Source organism: Orycteropus afer, unplaced genomic scaffold (genome assembly GCF_000298275.1).
Source record: "Orycteropus afer afer isolate SDZICR_OR568_19922 unplaced genomic scaffold, OryAfe1.0 scaffold00289, whole genome shotgun sequence".
Lineage (NCBI taxonomy): Eukaryota > Metazoa > Chordata > Mammalia > Tubulidentata > Orycteropodidae > Orycteropus > Orycteropus afer.
In genome coordinates, this window is record NW_006921876.1 from 1,102,921 (window position 1) to 1,120,722 (window position 17,802).

General features: G+C 48.3%; 1 protein-coding gene across 1 annotated transcript; it reads right to left on the bottom strand.

Moving 5' to 3' along the window:
- Positions 1 to 13,264: 13,264 nt before the first annotated feature.
- On the bottom strand, positions 13,265 to 17,473 carry DOK2 (docking protein 2). The gene is made up of 5 exons (XM_007950796.1): positions 17,411 to 17,473; positions 16,103 to 16,384; positions 15,756 to 15,852; positions 14,642 to 14,826; positions 13,265 to 13,885 (listed from the first exon to the last, which is right to left on the bottom strand). The coding sequence occupies exons 1-5, from the start codon at positions 17,471 to 17,473 to the stop codon at positions 13,265 to 13,267; spliced, it is 1,248 nt and encodes a 415-aa protein (XP_007948987.1).
- Between the last annotated feature and the right edge of the window lie 329 nt (positions 17,474 to 17,802).

Consider the following 17,802-nt stretch of genomic DNA (forward strand, 5'->3'; position numbering starts at 1 on the left):
AGCTTTCTATATAAAGCACTCTGATGGCATAGCAGATAAAGCATTTGGCTGCTAACCAGAAGGTCAGTGGTTCAAAGACACCAGCCACTCCACAGAAGGAAGATGAGTCAATCTATTTCCGTAAACATTTACAGCATCAGAAACCCAAAGGGGGTCGCTATGAATCAGAATCAACTTGATGGTAGTGAGTCTAGTTTTTTGGTTTATATATATTGTGGTGGTTATGTTTGTGTGTCAACTTGGCTAGGCCTGGTTGAGTGGCTGGGAAGCTGGTGGTAGTTATTCCCCATGATGAGATTGGCAATCAACTCCATGGCGGGATCTACCACAAGCAGCTGAGTAGCTGCTTTGGGTATATGGTCTGCTTCCCATATAAAAAAAGCAGCTTTGGGAATGGTCTCTAGCTTATGGCACACTTGAATCCTGCATGTAGCTGTGTCATTGCTCAGCAGCCTGCCGTGCTCTGCCAACCTTGGGACTTACAAAGGACTTGAATTAATGGCCTGCCATGTGGTTTGATAACATCGGGACTGTGCCTTTTTTACTTGTCAATCTTGGGCGTGGCAGCCTCAGCAGCCAGCAGCTGTCTAAGTGAAGAACAGCCTCTAGTTTCAGTGGGCCAGGAGCTGGAGGCAGAGCTGAAGCCCAAGGCTGAGGGGCTTTCACCCAGCCCCTAGAGCCTGGCACTTTGAATTTGGACTTCTAGCCTCCTGAACTGTAAGAGAATAAACTCCTGTTTGTTAAGGCCATCCCATTTGATATCCTTGTCAGAGTGGCACTAGGGAACCAGAACATATATACACATGCTTCACTGGTTTAACTCCTCTAGAGAACCCAGCCTAAGACAGTGCTCCTGTAGACACTATACCACACTCAAAGCACTCCATCTCTCTGACAATTCTCACTTTGTTCCTTGATAAAGCTTGTCATGCTTGTCTAAGCCCTCATTGCAGATGGTGTCATCTAATGCTGTTCTTTGCTCAGCCTTCACAACTGGGCATAGAGATCCTGCAATGCCAACTCCATGTTTTAGGATGAGTTCTCTCTCAGTAACTTCCTCTGTCCCTCATGCTATTTGTCCCATCATACCAGTTCTCCAGACATGACTAAATCTTAGCAGTGTGCACAGCTTTTGTTGAACTAAGGGACCCACTTTATGTTCAAATTAAGACTTTGAATCTGTATTTTCTACATACCCTCTTGGCAGTGTTATTTCTGTTACCTTGCTGTCCTGGTAACTCCCCCAAAAGAAAGTATTATAAAATTAATGGGAACTTTGAGATCTTTTAATCCAATCCTATCATTTTGCAGATGGAAGAATAAAGCCCAGAGAAAAGAAGAAACTTCCTGGACACCCAACAGCCAGTTAGTGACAGACAGGGATTATAGTTTCTAGATCAGTGCTCTTCCTGGTATCCTATAGTGTCCATCTTCACAGACATATGGAGGTTAAAGGGGCAGGACTGATGAATAAGCAAAGATACCCCAAGTGCAGTGACCTCTGTACTGCTGCTGATCTCCCCTGCCTTTACCATCAAAGGACTCAAAAGGCCTTTTGGAGATATATTTATTTCTTAGGTAGTAGCTCTATTTCAGCTGCTGGGGAGCGGGGCCCTGTGCTAGGCTAGCCAAGTCAGAAGACAAGACAGGAGAGCACAGTTTAGATGTTAGGGTCTGTCAAGGGCTGAAGCACCAAATGCCATGAGGAGGTGGCTCAGTGTCTGCCTTAGGTTCAGGCCAGGTTTATTGAACTTAGCTGGTCAGTGCAGCCCAACTGGGCCCTGGGCCCCTGAACCTGAATTTCTCAGCCCTGGGCACCAGTTCCTACTTCCTGAAGACTCATCTCTAGCCTCCCAGACCTTGACATCCAGAAGCCTGCCAAGTGCACTACATTCAGCCAGGCCCAGCTGTGCCCACCCTGGCTAGCTATGCTTCCCTGGACCCCTCAGCCCCTTTTCCAGCACCCCCAGAACCCAGTCAGGTGCCCACTTCCTCTCAGCCTGCAGTCCTTGAGAACACAAGGATTTTTCTCACTGGTTCCCAGGCATAACCCAAATTCAGGCCAAATCAATCTCCCAGGCAACTTAGCAACACTGGAAAATGACTTCCGTCAGCACTCTGCATGTCATGAGCAGCAACCCAATCTCTCCTCTGTGGCCCTAAAATGACATTTTATCTCATCTGCTCTCCCTCAAGCCTCTTCTTGAAGAACTCATGTCTCCTTCACAACCTTAGTTCATTCTGTCCTGTGTTCATGCCTTCCCGTCCAACCAGATCAGTTTGTGCCTCTCCACTTTCCTGTCTCCTCTCCTTCAACCCTAGCCTGCATTCACTTCACTCATATGCATCTTGTCTGTAGGTGGCAGCAGGAATCTGGGGGCCAAGAGCTGGCCATTGCTCCTTGAGTTGAAGTTGCCAGCTGAAGAATGCTGCCTCACAGGGACTAAGGACATGGCTAATATGGCAGGGGGCTGGTGGAAGGAATAGTTCCCAGAGGAGAATGGAAAGAGAATAGGACCACTCATGTTTCCTTCCAGTATGAATCAGTGAAGAAACCAGCAGAAAATAAACAGTTTCAGTCTAAGCTGCCCTTAATTAGCCTGGACCTCTCACTTGTATCCCTGGGCATTTGCTCAGGGACTTGCAGTGGTGACATTAGGGATGGAAAGAAATCTTTGCTCAGAGATAGTGACACTTCCAGAAAGGAAGAGTAGGAGAATCAGGAATCCCTTTCTCTTTGCCCTCCACTATCCATATAAAAAATAAATAAATAAAATAACTCCCTATAGATGTCAGAGGGAGCTCTGGTAGCACAGTGCCTAAGGCACTTGACTGCTAACCAGAAGGCTGGCAATTCAAACCCGCCAGCCACTCCTTGGAAGGAAGATGGGGCAAGCTACTTCCGTAGTGATACTGCCTCTGAAACCCAAGGAGGGGTTGCTATGAGTCGGGTCTGACTCGATGGCACATAACAACAACAACAACAATGTAAATATATCTGAAAGGGGTTACAAATTAACTTGACCTCCGTTTCCTTGAGTGGGAAATAAAGGCATTGGACTGGGTGTCTCCAAGGTCCATTCTGGCTGAGACATTCTGCTCCTTGAATCTCAGAGGTCAGGACTTTCTCAGGCCCTAGAGAGCCCAGACGGCCCTGGCCTCAAAGCAGTAGGGCTCAGGTGAGGAGATGGGCATAGGAAGCAAAGGTGGGCACCAATAAGAGAAATTTGCCCATGTGCCATTCTACCCAGGGCCAGGCCTGCTTGGGAGCATGCACCATGCTGGATGGTCCTGTCTGAGGTTCTTCCAGGCTGCAGCTTGGCTGCCCAGGTTCCAAGGATAGCATTAGAGGCACAACACCAACAGCTCCCTTACTCCTGTCCCCTTGGCCACCCTGATTTTAAGAATGTTCCTCCACAGTAGAGTCTACTGTAAGTAAAATGTCCTTTGGGGTAGGGAAAAATATGAGAGATGGGGAATGAGGAGCTTCAGATTCTACTTCCTGTTCCCATGGCAAGGATTTGATTTTGATCTCATCCTTCCCAATCCCTGCAAACTCTCTCTCTCTCTCTCATCATTCAGTGAATATCAGCCTTTCTGCGTGGTGTTTCCCAAGAGAACTGTTCTATTACTGAAAGGGAAACTAAGGTTCAGACAGGTCAGTTGTGGCCTGCTAGGGTTTTTTGTCTCAACCTCAGCTTCACTAGGTCTCACAGCATCTGAAGGGCACTGCTGTCAGGACCATTTCACAGAACTGTCTGTGCAGAGAAGTGAGGCTGGGTAGAGAACCCACATAAGCGTTCAGGCTTTCTTGAACCAAGGATCAGTTTGTTTAAACAAATCTTCTAAGGAAGCTCTACATACAAAGCCGAGAGAGGAGCTCCTCTGGCTGCTGCTGGGCTAAGTGGTCAGTGAAGGTCTCTTGGAGGAAGTAGAATACCTCATGCAGCTTACAGCCTAGCAAAGGAGGCCCCGCATTCAGCAATCCCACAGAGGGATATGTGCTATGAAGCTGGTGAGAAATGCCTGCTTTGTATTGTTCTATTGGGGAAGACTTTAGGGAAGGGACACTGAGCCCAAAAGTCTTTTTTAAAAAAAAAAAAAGAGTAGGAGGTATCCAGGCTAAGTGGAGAGAAGGGCCCTGCAGGTAGAAGGCCGTGAGGTGCAGAAGGGCTTGTTGTCTTCCAAGAACAGTGAAAAGGCTGGTGTGGCAGCAGGATGGTGACAGGAGGCATGGAGAGGGATGAGTCTGACAGTTAAGAAAGAATGTCCATACAGGGCTCATCCTGGTTCATGGCCACTACATACATACCAGAGTTGTAACTGCACACAGCTTCAGGATCGGACACCCCCTACCCCCAGTCGATTAAAATGGGTCCCTGGTAACTGGGAGAAGCGAAGAACTTGATTTCTGCAGGGTTCTGTTCTGTCAAGATCTCTCAAACAAGGCTGAGTCTACTCCTTCTTGGGCTGGAAAACTTAATTCTAGATGCTCAGAGTGAACAGATTCATAAGAATTCTTCGGTAGGATTGACAACTTCAGCAAATAGAAATACAAGACACCCAGTTAAATTTGAATGTCAGGTAAACAACAAATAACTTTTTAGTATAAGTATTTCCCATATTTACACCGAATATGCTCGTATTTATTTGAGGCATACTTATATAGGCATACCTCAGAGATATTGCAGGTTCCGTTCCAGACCACCAAAATAAAGTGAACATTGCAATAAAGGGAGTCACACAAATATTTGAGTTTCCTAGTGCATTTTTTTAAAAGTTATGTTTACACTATACTGTACAGCAAGAATGCTTTTTAGAAGCAAGGATGGTGGCAAGACTTCATTTTGTTAGTCCCAGGTCTTGAAAGGAGTGTCGGCACAAGAAAGCTACCACAGACACGATAATGCAAAAGCAAAAGGAAAGTTTATTCAAGCTCGAGCTTGGACTCTCAACCGTCACCAATGCAGCGGTTCAGGATTGAGAGCCTCAAACAAATGGAAGGGGGTCTTTTATTGGGGATGGAGCAGGAACGGGGGAGTTTCAATCAGAAAATTACAGGATTGGTTGTCACTTTTCGAATTGCGTGTTGTCCCTACTTGATTGGCCCTGTCCCGTGGGCCAAGGCCGCAACTGCCGTTTCTAACTATTTTAGGTATAGGAATTTTAAGTATTTTCCTGATATTTACTGATTGGTTGTTGCTAGGGGGTATCTATGGGGTCAGGGAAATCAGGACTTCAGGTTCTTCTCTATTATTCACTGATTGGTTGTTGCTCGGGGAAGTAAAGGAGGGGAGGGGGTTTAGGACTCTGTGAGGTAAAGTCCTGAGGCGTGGGGAACGTGCAGGAGTTCCCGGCACTAATGGCTCCTAGTTAAAGAATAATTACCTGGAGAGCTTAGTACAAACGTGTGGTCTCACAATTTCACATACTTTGGACATATCAGGAGGGACAAGTCCCTGGAGAAGGAGATCATGCTTGAAAAAATAGAGGGTCAGTGAAAATAGGAAGACCCTCAGCAAGATGGATTGACAAAGAGTTGCAACAATTGGCTTAAGCATAGAAAAACAATTTTGAGGACGGAGTAAGACCAGGCAGTGTTTTGTTCTATTGTACATAGAGTCACTATGAGTCAGAACTGACTCAATGACACCTAACAACAACAACAATGACATACTGTAGTCTACTAAATGTGCAATAAAAAACAAAACCAAATGTACTACCATCGAGTCAGATCCAATTCATAGCAACCCCTCCTTGGGTTTCTGAGGTGGTATCACTACAGAAGTAGATTGCCCAACCTTCCTTCCAAGGAGTGGCTGGTGGGTTTGAGCCACCAGGCTTCTGGTTAGCAGTCAAGTGCCTTAGGCACTATGCTACCAGAGCTCCTAAATGTGCAATAGCAATATGAAAAAGTTTGAATATTGTGAGAATTACCAAAATGACACGAAGTGAGTACATGCTATTAGAAAAATGGTGCCAATCGACTTGTTCAACACAGGGTTGCCACAAACCTTCAATTTCTAAAAAACACAGTATCTCTGAAAAACGCAATAAAGGGTAGCACAGTAAAGTGAGGTATGCCGATACTTTAAAAAAAAAAAAAAAAACCCTGTCTGCTGTGCATTTGAAATTTAAATTTAACTGAGAGTCCTGAAATTTTATCTGCAACTCTTTTCCATGCAATAATACATGGCATCCCTTCAAAGGACACACTTTAAATAACTTGTTCAACACTAATTCTGATGCAGTGCTCAATGTACTCTGAGAGATGGGTGGAGGAGGCCCCCTGGTGGCCACCTTCAGTTCATCTACCAGAGAGTTGAGCAATTTTGCTCTGGCCCCAAACTTGCATCTCCCGTTCAAAAGATAGAGCCCCGCATTAGCCAGATTATTACAACTTATGCCTTTGGAAGGGAGCTCTGGTAGCATAGTGCCTAAAGCATTTGACTGCTAACCAGAAGGCTGGCGGTTCAAACCCACCAGCCACTCCTCAGAAGGAAGGTTGGGCAATCTACTTCCATAGTGATACTGCCTCGGAAAACCAAGGAGGGGTTGCTATGAGTCGGTCCCACTTGACAGCAAAATAACAACAACATGCCTTTGGAGATCTCACTCTCTTACTCCCATCCCGGTCCACCTCACCCACCCACTGCCATCAAGTTTATTGTGACTCATAGGGACCTCCACTAGGTTTCCAAGGCTGTAAATCTTTACAGAAGCAAATTGCCTCATTTTCTCCCAAGGAACTGCTGGTAGGTTCAAACTGCAAACCTTCTGGTTAGCAGCCAAATGCTTTACTGACTCTACCACCAGAGCACCTTCACTACACCTCAAGCAGCTTATAAATATTCATAGTGATCATTCTATCCACAAACAGGGCTCCCTCTGAGATTAGGGCTGAGACGCACGATGTTATCATCTTATTACATAGCCAGTGATGGTTTAGGGTCCCTTATAGACATTCTGTTCTGAGGGTAGCAGTACCAGAGTCTGTCCTGTCCACTGGTTCATCTCCCTGAGACCATGGGTCCACATTAGTCAGCCCAAGTCCTGCTTGTGCTTTAGGGGCTCATCAGTCCCTACTCAGCCTGCCACAGCTCTCTCACTGGGCTCTGTTGAGATCAGAAACTGTAAAGTTCTCCTGTTTGTCTGTATGGCCCCCAACTCCCCATTCAGTACCATTCTTCACCTTCAGCTCCTCCTTCTGCTATGGGACCCTCCTGCCTAGCAGTCCCATGCAATTCCATTCATACCCATTAACTCCAGGAGATTAGCACTTCAAAAGAGAGGGAAGGGTACACTCAACATGCCAATGATGAGATCTGAGGCATCAGTGGGGGGTATGTTACTGGATGAGGATGAGGAGTTGGGGGGGTGTCCATAAATCATAACACATTGGAGAGCACCCGTGTTCCCTCCAAGTAAAGTGGGCTTTTTTTACTCTTTCCTTTAAGACAAAGTTACCTGTGCCTGTCTTGTACTAGGTATTGCGTTAGGTGCTGGGGATACAACATGAATTAGATAAAGAATGAATCCTTCCCTTAGGACATTTACAATCTAGTGAGAAAGATGACAAGCCTCCTGCAGAATGCTTTGGCTCCTTTCTGTCCACCTCCTCTCCAGCTTTCTCCTCTCAGAGCTCACATTATTCCTAGAGCCCCTCTTGCTGTCTGCAGGGCAGTGACTATCAGAGTCTGTAGAGATCACACTATTGGCCATGCCAACGAGACCACCAGGTGCTCCTACCCAGCAAGGAGCCTGCCCACTTATGACGTGATTTTCTAGCTGCCAAGCTGTGAGTAGATCAGCAGCTCAGATGAAAGAAGGAAGGCTCCCCCATGGCTCCTCCTTCTCCAGCCTTGCCTCAAGCCAAAACCTGTCTATTCTGTGAAGCCACTTCCTTCCCTGTCTGCCCAGGTATACAGAGTAGCCCCAGCTGGGTGCCATCATCCAGCTGCTTAAAGGGCATTGATGTTTTTCACTTCACCTCTCCTTCCCATCCAAGTGCTTCCATCTCTGCAAAGCCTAAGTTCACCCCCAAAGATAAGTGACTCCATTTCTCTAAGACTCTTTCCTTGTTGATAAATGTAGTGTCTGGCCCTGTTCACCTCACAGAGCTGCTGGGATAATGAAACAAGATCATGGATAATAAAGGATCTCTGTGCGCCAGGCACCATTATGGGAACTCTGCATGTATTCACTCATTTAATCTTCACAAGAAACCTATGAGATACATATTATTATCTCTACTTTACAGATGCATAGAGAGGATGCCCAAAGACACACAGCAAGCAGGCAGCAGAGTCAGAATTTGAACCCAGGTAGTCAAGCTACACAGAAGGGCAGTGGTGGATCAATGGTAGAATTCTCACCTTCCACACAGGAGACCTGGGTTCGATTCCCAGCCAATATATCTCATGTGCAGTAACTACTCATCTGTCAGTGGACATTTGCAAGTACTAAATGTTGCTGCCCTCTCAAGCACACTTTCCAACCACCCCCAACTGCAGTGTACCCCTCTCTGATCAGACACTTGAAAGTACAAGTCTGACTCCGCCCTGGGGTTCAGGTCCCAGAATTACCTAACTCGGCTCTGAAACACCAGCTCCCTCACAAATCCCTCAGAACCCAGTACTCACCCACCCCTTCTCCCCCTACCTTCAACCACCTCTGGCCCAGGGATCCAAGAGCTAGTTTCAAGAAGAGGGCTCCAGAGGTGGGAGGGAGCCAAGGAGGAGTGAAGCAGACCAGTCAGGAGCCTGGAGATTGATGGGGCCTGCTCTGAGCTGGCCAGCATCAGCTCCGCCTGGGAGTAGAGGATCGGAGCCAGGCAGTGATGTACAGTTGTCTCCCATGGAGAAGCCGGCCTAAGTTCTAATAGAATCAGATACCCCCTCCCAGAGACTCTCCTTCTTATATCCCCTCCACCCAGCTCACTGACCTCCCCCCTTGCTTTTCTCTAGTCCCACCCTGCCTGAGTTCTCCAGCTGCCCCAGCTGATTTCATAAATGGTCCTTGCAGGAGGTAGGCACCTTGGCTAATTGTATCAGCAACCATGAGGTGGGTGGCTGGTTAGCATCACAGCTGAAAGGTGGTGGCAGCAACAGCTTAAGTGTAGTCATCAGGGAGGAGTCTGAGCAAGCAGAGAGGCCTAAGCAACATAGGCCCTTATATATCCTGATGCCCCATGGTGGGAACCCACCAGGGGACACTGAGAACCTCCACAATCATCCTGTGAGCAGGCTTAAGAGATGGAACCAAGCCAACACGTGCACATACTCTCTCTCATACATACATACATTCACACATACACAGACACTACATATATGCACTCTGGAAAAAGAAAACACAAGGGGAAGCAAGAAAGTGAAAAAACAAAATTGGAAAAATGCTATTATGTCCTTGTGTATGCACACCTGCAGTTCTATGAATCTTGGAGGGCCGTGTACACATCTCTATGCTGGGCGCCAGTCACGATGCCATTCTTGCCTGCCCTAATGTCACCTCTGCATAACAATTAGCAACTATAAGTAATTTCTAAGTGTCCTGGTCACAGCAAAACTTCTCATGGTATCAGCAGCTGCCAGGCAGCAGACCCTGAAGCAGAGGGATCCTTCTTGGTGGAACTGTCACTTCTCTTGTCTTGTTCCCTTCAAGATTTGTCTGTATCCTTACCTATGAATTTGCCCCTTGACAACCTGGGTATCATGGAAACACTTCAAGGAGGGTTTCCACCTTGTGTTTATGTCTGAGGAGGTTGACCCCTAAAACTAAATCTTTCCTTAATTCATTTGGCAAACATTTCCTGAACACCTACTCTGTATAGGGGGCTCCACACAGGTGGATGGAGAGTCTTTGTGACACACCATGGCATCCACAGCCCTCAGGCGATGCCGGTACATAAGAGATGCTCAACGGCATTTGTCAAATGAAGGCATGACGTACATATTGTGTTGCTGTTGTTGTTACAACATATTGTAGGTGATGTTAATGCAGTTGGGGCTGGTTGTGATTGCGCTGACACAGTTTTCTGCAGAACGACACACCCACTGGACAACGTCTTCTGAGAGAGACCTTGACACATGGTCAGTATTTCCTCACCAACTGTCTTAAGGACTTTCATTACCCCTCCCAGCTTCCCCAAATGCTCTACTTCCCCTACTCTCTTCAGCCCTTACCCCACCTTTCTCTGGGGCCCCAGGCTACAACTTCCTCTGGTGAAACAGAGTTAGCTTCAGAATGGAAGAATTCAGAAATCCCTAGATCTTGAAAATGAGGAAAGAAGGTATGAGAAGGACAAGTTTCAGCTTAGGATCCCACATCTCATGAAGGCAGGATCCACATTCTCCAGATGGAATTCTGATAGTCTGAGGAAACAAACTCTAAAATGAAAATTCAAATTATCCTCAATTCCTCCAGTAGTAAATATTTAAGTTCCTTCCTTCAGGGCCAAGCCCCCAAGCCTGGCAACAGCTAAGCCCCCAGTGGTCTTTTCCACAGGATAACACTGCCCCCTGCTGGGAGGATCCCAGACATTCACCTAGAGTGCTGCCTCATAGAAATTAGAAATGCCGCGTCTTTGCGCAAGAGACTTACCCACACCCCTTGCCTGAAAAGGGGAAAGACCAAAATTCTCAGAAGCATGGGCCCTCTGGCATCCAGTATATTCTGAGATTGGGACTGATGGTGTCAACAGGGACAGCCCTTCAGTACAGACGGAAGAGGCAGGGCTCCAGGAAGGCCTCCCAGCCCCTATCTGCCAGCCTGCTCATCCACTGCCTCGAATGTCTTTAATAAAGAACAAAGCCATAGTGAGAGATCAGACTTAGATCACAAACACACCTGGCAGACTGACTTCAATCCATATGTCTATATCTCATTTTCCTCCTAAATTCTAGAATCCCTTTCTAGCTGCTTTCAGGTTGCCTCTAGTGGAATACATTAGGAGCTCTGGTGGCATAGTGCCTAAAGCATTTGACTGCTAACCAGAAGGCTGGTGGTTCAAAACCACCAGCCACTACTTGGAAGGAAGATTGGACAATCTACTTCCATAGAGATACTGCCTCGGAAACCCAAGGAGGGGTCGCTATGAGTCAAATCATAACAGAATATATTGCATAGCAGAATATATATTCCATGTTGTTGTTGTTGTTATGTACCGTCGAGTCGGACCCAACTCATAGTGACCCCTCCTTGGGTTTCCAAGGCAGTATCATTACAGAAATAGATTGCCCAACCTCCTTCCGAGGAGTGGCTGGTGGGTTTGAACCACCAGCCTTCTGGTTAGCAGTCAAATGCCTTAGGCACCATCTTAACTTCAACATCTTATCTTGTTCTTAAAACCTGAGTCTCTAGAGATAGATATTTTTATTTCTCTGTGTTCCACATCCAACATGGATCCAAGATTTTCAGGACCTATATCTGTCATGAGTTTTGAATCAATGGCCTTTTCTGAATGTCCCTTTTCAATTCAACCTCCTAACCCATTCTACCCTCCAGCCCATCATCCACAGAGACGCTGAATTTATTGCCCTAAAGCTTAACTCTTATGGGACTCAAAAGCCTGAAGTCATTCATCCATCCTTTCAAATTAGGTACAAATTTCTCCACAATGTGGTCTGAGCCGGCTTTCCCAACTTGTCACACATCTACTCTGAATATAGAACTCTTTCATAAACACAGACTTTCCCACCATACTCTTACTCTATTTTCTTTATCCATCCTACCCAGGGTGTCCTCTTCAAACCAAATCATCATCAAATGACTTTTCACCTTGAAAGTCTACCTGAAATGTCACCTTTGATAGGAAGCCTTTCTTGGTTTGAACCCCCGGGCACTGTTTCACCTCTTATGGAAATTATAAAGACATCTTTCCTGGCTCATCCCCCTTCTGGGCGTAAAGTAGCTTGAGACCAGGGAGCCTTATACAAATTGTGCTCTGTAATATTCACTGAATTGGCTGCTGTCAGTCATTTACTGACGTACCTTTCCATGAAGGCAGGTTTGGGTGACTGGGAGAACAAACACAAGAGCAGATCCTAACATGTGGGGAAATGAGGTAAAAGGGGATCTGGGGCCACAAGGGCCACTGGGGAATCACAGATGGAAGAGTTCTTAGCATCTACACTGTGCAACCCCTTATTTTACAAAGAAGGCAGGTCTCCGAGAAGGGAAAGGATTTGCCCAGGGCCACCTAGCTGGTAGTGAGTGTAAAAGCATTTTGTCTTATATCTAGTACATAAGGAACATTGGAAGTTCAGTGGTTAAGCCATCAGCTGCTAACCAAAAAGTTGGTGGCTTGAATCCACCCAGCCACTGTCTGGGAGAAAGACTGGTTATCTGCTTCTGTAAAGATTATAGCCTAGAAAACACTATGGGACAGTTCTATTCTGCCACATGGAGTCGCTATGAGTCAGAATCAACTTGGTGCCACACAGTAACATCTAGTCCATAAAAGGCTCAATAACTGGTAACTCTTTCCTTTCTTCCAGTCCAGCTTTTTCACCACTCCCCTATTTTCCCATCATTCTTCTGGTGTTGACCTGATACTAGCAAAGGGTTAGATACTTGAACCTCTTTCCCATGGCATCCTAACTTCCACAGACTTCCATCTGATCCTTTGGACAGATGCTTGAGACCCAACACAAGCCCAAGGAGGCCCTCACTACTACTAGGAGAGAGATGCTCAGTGGTGGTCAGCTGGAACATTCATCCTCCAGCAAGGCTGCAGCCATCCCCACCTCTCACCCACAGCACTCACACCACACAAAAGTGTTTCAGAGATGTTTAATGCCATAGAGAAGTCTGAACCTCACAGAAGGCTGCAGCCATCTCCTGGGGTGACTGGAGCCAGAGCTATCCCCTGTATCCTTTTGTCCTCTGCCCTAAATGCCTCAGGATCTGCTCAGGCTGGGTGTTGGGAGAGGAGGAAGTAGAAAAAGAGTGGGAGGAGGGTGGGTCTCTCCAGGGCACCCTTCTTGCTTTGGGATGTGACTCACCCAGCAGGCACTGGGAGGGACAATTCATCAAACCAAACTAAGGCAGGCCAAGCCCAGTGGGGGAGGGGGGCAGGAAGGAGGCAGAGGGAGGCCCTGTGGATGCAGTGACCAAAAAGAGTCATTGGCAGAAGCTAAAAAAAGGAGGCCTGCCTTACCCCCTCTTCCTTGCTCCTTCCCACCACCTTCTAACTCCCTTCTCCAGCATCACAGAACTGCTTCTGTGCTAACACTTCAATGTGATTCACATCTCTTCCACCCTCCTATCACTTTGGGCCTTTCTTGAGTACAAGATTATCATACTCGGTTCTCTGAGGCCAGCTAGAGGCAGAGAAGTCCTGCCCTGCTGGAAGGACATGCTGGAGGCCACTGGGGTCCCTGTCATCTTTGGCCTGCCTCCTCCACGCCTCACCCTGGGGCTCCTGGGGGCTGTCATACAAGGAGAGGGCAGCCACTCCCTCAGGCTCATCGTATATGTGGTCAGGTCGGGGGGCTGGGTGCTCCTCGATGCTATCATACAGAGGGTCGACTGGGGGCTGGGGAGGGACTGCCAGGATGCCTCTCAAGTTCTTTCCCAAGGAACGGGCCACTGCATCAAAGGGCACTGCATATTCCCCCTCTGTGCCTCGAGGCCGTGGTGTAGGCACTAGCGTGGTGGGCAATGGTGGGGACAGTGAGTCATGGGGCTGGGAGTAGGGGCTTTCTGCCTGGGGCAGCACTGTGGGAATGGTGGCCACCTGGGTTTGGGGCCCCGGAAGGGCAGCGTTCTTCTGGGCGGAGATGGCCTCCTCCAGGGCCAAGAAGATCTCATTGCCTTGCTGAGTTTCAAACTCAAAGTTGCCCTCCCCAGAGAAACAGCGCCGGCCTGCCTCAAAGGTAAAGGTTACCTGGCAGAAGGGGAGAGGGAAGTTATTGGCCTGGCCACAGGATGGAGTTGCTTTTCCTGGACCTCACTCCCAATCCTGAGCCCTAATCTCCTCCAAATTCCCTCCAATAGGAACTGTTCTTCTTCCCAAGTTCTTTTCTCCTCCCTCCTGACTTGCCCAGGGGCCTGGTGAGGGTGCTGCTCTTGAACCCTTTCTCTGGGGGAACTGAGCAATTGGTTGAAAACAGAATCTCCTTTTCTCTGATATTGGCTGTGGTTTTAAGTTGTCCTATGGCAAGAGAGCTTCTTGCTGACAAAGTAATCCCTGCTCTTGCAGCCCTCTGGAATGGGTGTGTGGGAAGCAGGTGGACAGAGGGGAAGCAGTTCATCTATGCAGAACAGCCGGTAGGTTTGTTCCACTGACATTTTGGTTAGCATCCAAGTGCTTAACCACTGCACCACCAGGGCTCCTCCTCCATTCCTTACTCCTCTCTAATTCCTCTCTTTCGCTTCCCTTCCTCCTTTCCTTCTCCCCCACCTCCACTCCCTTTCCTTCTCACACTTATGCCTCTCTTTCCCTTTCACTATTTCTCTCTCCCCTGGTCCTCTCCACATCACTTCTGGCTGAGTCTCTTCTGCTGGCCTTTCTCTCTAGCTTTCCTTTCTCCTCCTCCCCTTCTCTCTCTTCCTTTATGAGGATGGAGGCTTTGCCCTCTCCCTGAAACTGTCTCTGTTTTCATCCTTGCTCTTAACTCACCCAGCTGCAGCCCTCTCTTACCTTGTCCCGCCCAAAGCGCCGCAGAAACCTATAAGGCCAGTCGTACAGCAGGGTGCCTGGCTCAGGGCCACCCCACAGCTCCAGGGCACTCTCCCCAGCCTGGAGGGTATAGGCTCCCCGGAGCCGGCACCTCTCACTGGCTTCTGTGGGTCTCATGGTCACAGCAAACTTCTTCTGGGCAACCACTGGGGAAAAGAGGGGAGAGAAAAAAGGCAGTTAATGGGAAACAGCTGGCCTGCCTCAACTTTGCCCCATCTTAAAGGAAGATACTAGAATGTCTCTAGAAAAAGTGGTATCCATGTACTCATAACCCCCAATCTAGACCTTGAAAGCTACGTTGATCTGTGTAAGGACACATTCCTCCCAAAACCTTCACCCCCTACCCCAGTAGGCATCATGACCTAGCCACATCTACCCCAACCTTGTACCCACATCCTTCCTGCCCCTGTTGCCTGAGCCACGGGCTTATCTTCTCCACCGATTCACAGCAAGTCTCCCTCTGAGCCAGTAGCCTCCCTAGTCTCTACCGTCACTGCTGCAGGTGAAGCCTGACCCTGCCCTCCCAGCTGTCAGTCTATCCACCCACTGCTGATGCCATCTCATGCCCTCTGTGGGGGTGGGTCTTAAATTACGTATAGATGACATGCTTCCCCTCTGTCCACCTGCTTACACACACACACACACACAAACACACACACACACTCCAGAGGACTACAAAGCAAAAGCAGGGATTGCCTTGTCAGCGAGAAGCTCCCTAGCCACAGGACACCTTAAAACCACAGCCAATATCAGAGAGGAAAAAATTCTGTTTTCAAACAATTACTTAGCTCCCAAACAGAAAGAGTTCAGGAGCAGCACCCTCCACCAAGGCCCTTCAACCTTGCCCTCTTCTACTGGCTGAGCCCGGGCAAGTTAGGGTGAACCAAGGGTAAAAGCTGACACTCAGGAAAGCCAGGCTCCCCACCTTGGGCCATGCCCGGAAGTGATGAGGAGAGGCTGATAAGGGGACTAGGGGTAACCACAAGGCAGGAAGACTTGAGATCAGCAGCAATGGCCCACCACCACCCTACCACCACCACGCCCTGGGTAGAGTACCTGGGAGAACAGGGCTCACCATTGGCCGAGCTGCTGTACAATTCATTCTCCTCCATGCAAGGTCGGCTGCTCTTCCCCAGCACACCCTCTGGCCCTGAAAGCTCTTTCTTCTGTCCCTGGGGAAAAGGCCTCGGGGGTCTCACATGACCATCATCAAACGCAAACTCCACCTCTGGCTCAAGCTTTCTTCAGGACACACCCACCTGCTGCCCCTTTCTGTACTCTGGACTAGGGTTCCCCACCAAGGAATTATTCTCAGCATCCTGACCTTGTCTCTTATAGCATTTACCCACAGGAAATAGCTATGCCCCACTCCTCCAACCTCCACACAACCCTTTGCCCTTTCTGTACCCCTAGACTACTCACAGGGAAGGCCACCAGGCAGATGACCTGCATCCAGTCACCACGCTCTGCAATGGGGGCTGCCAGCAGCCACTGACGCTCCTTGGTCTCCAGGAGGAAAGTGCTGGTGTCCCGGGGGCTGCTGGCCTCCCCACTGGCCTCAGCCACCCGCAAGCAGTCACTGAGACGGATAACCCTTCGGGCAGCCTCTCCACGGCGTTGTTTCTCTGGGCATTCCTGGAGCTCCAGCCGGGCCAAGGCACAATCTGACTCTCTATATAGCATGGCCCAGAACCGCCGCCATTTCTGAACCCAGGTATAGAGTCAGTGAGATGCCAAGAAGGAGACACCAAAAAATGAAGAGTTTGTGACCAAAGAGGAAAGAAGAGGAGGAGCTATGGGAGAGGGATTGGGGTAGACATGTGGAGATGGGGAGAGATAAATATCACAGAGACCAAGGGAGGCAAAGAAATAACTGCAGGAATTAGAAAGCATTGGAGATGAGGCACAAGCAACCAAGATTAACCTAAGAGGGCTGCAATAAGCAGAGACTGCCAAAGGCAGAAAGAAGCAAAGTAACAGGCCATACAGATATAGACTGAAAGAAGGCCAAGGAGGCCCAACCCCAAGAGATAACGTTTCCAAAGCCTTTAAGTCCCCAAAGCCCAGAGAACTTGAGGGCTCAGACTTGAGACCATCATTCTTGTTCTGTATGAAGTTTTGTGAAGGCCCCAATGTCCAGGAACTTCTCTCCAACCCCCGAACTTTTCTGCCTCATCCCTTGAGAATTAGAGCAGTGAGAGAGAGAAGCCTTGGTTTGGGTCAGTTGAAGGGAAAGTACTTCCTCATTCAAGGAGACCAGGAAAGGAAAAGGAGGCTGGGCATACCGAGGAATCAGTCCCCTGAGCCCCACCCAGCCCAAGCTTAAAACTAACCAAGCCAACAGCACTTGGAAGAGGGGAAGGAACAACTACTGCAATCCCAAATTATCCCCACAGCTGCTCCTTCCTATCTCTTTCTAAATTATCCCCACAAGAAGTCACCAAGAGTGATAGGTAAGAGACTGAGTCAGTGCCTCCTTTCCCCAGGAGGGTGAACAACCCTCAGTGAAGAGCACAGTTTGGGGCCTGTTCAGGAGGCAAGAGGGTGCTAAGGAATGAGCTCTTTCTAGATTGAGCTCTGGGTCTAACTTGGAGGATGGCACAGTCTCTACCATCCCATAAAGGTTTTGGAACACTCAGGGAACTCTCTCATCTCCCCAGGAATTTCTAGCAGTTCCCCCAACCCCTTGGCCCAGCCCCAGCCCTAGCCCCAGCCCAGCCCTGCTCCTACCTTTCCAAAAGTCTGCTGCTGCTGTAGGTACAGGAAGCCCTGCTTCACTACCACTTCGTCCATCTTCTGACCATCTCGATGGCCCCACACTTCAGCGCTTGCTCTCCACTCCTGCCCTCTTTCTCTCTCAGCCGAGTGTTCCTCCTTCTCTCAAGTTCATTTCCTCTCTGCCTAGAGTTTTCTGCACTATTCTAGTCTGCTCGATGACGACAGGCTGATAGGCCCTGTGGTTTTTGTATGTGTGTTTTTTTTTAATGAGTGAGTTTCATACTTGAGCTTCCTGCATTTTCAGTGAGTGAGACAATTTCCAAAAAGTCAAATTCCAGCAGTTTAATGAACAATAATGCAGGTATAGAAGCTGGCAAGGGAGTCAGCCACAAAAAGTGGTTAAC

What these genes read in the sequence shown, in the direction of transcription:
- DOK2 (XM_007950796.1), bottom strand. Translation starts at nt 17,473, where the DNA reads ATGGACGAAGTGGTAGTGAAGCAGGGCTTCCTGTACCTACAGCAGCAG. An exon ending in GTACAGCAGCTCGGCCAATG is followed by an intron (nt 14,827 to 15,755) that starts GTGAGCCCTGTT and finishes TCTTTTCCCCAG; the next exon opens with TGGTTGCCCAGAAGAAGTTT. An exon ending in GGCGCTTTGGGCGGGACAAG is followed by an intron (nt 13,886 to 14,641) that starts GTAAGAGAGGGC and finishes CCCTTCTGCCAG; the next exon opens with GTAACCTTTACCTTTGAGGC.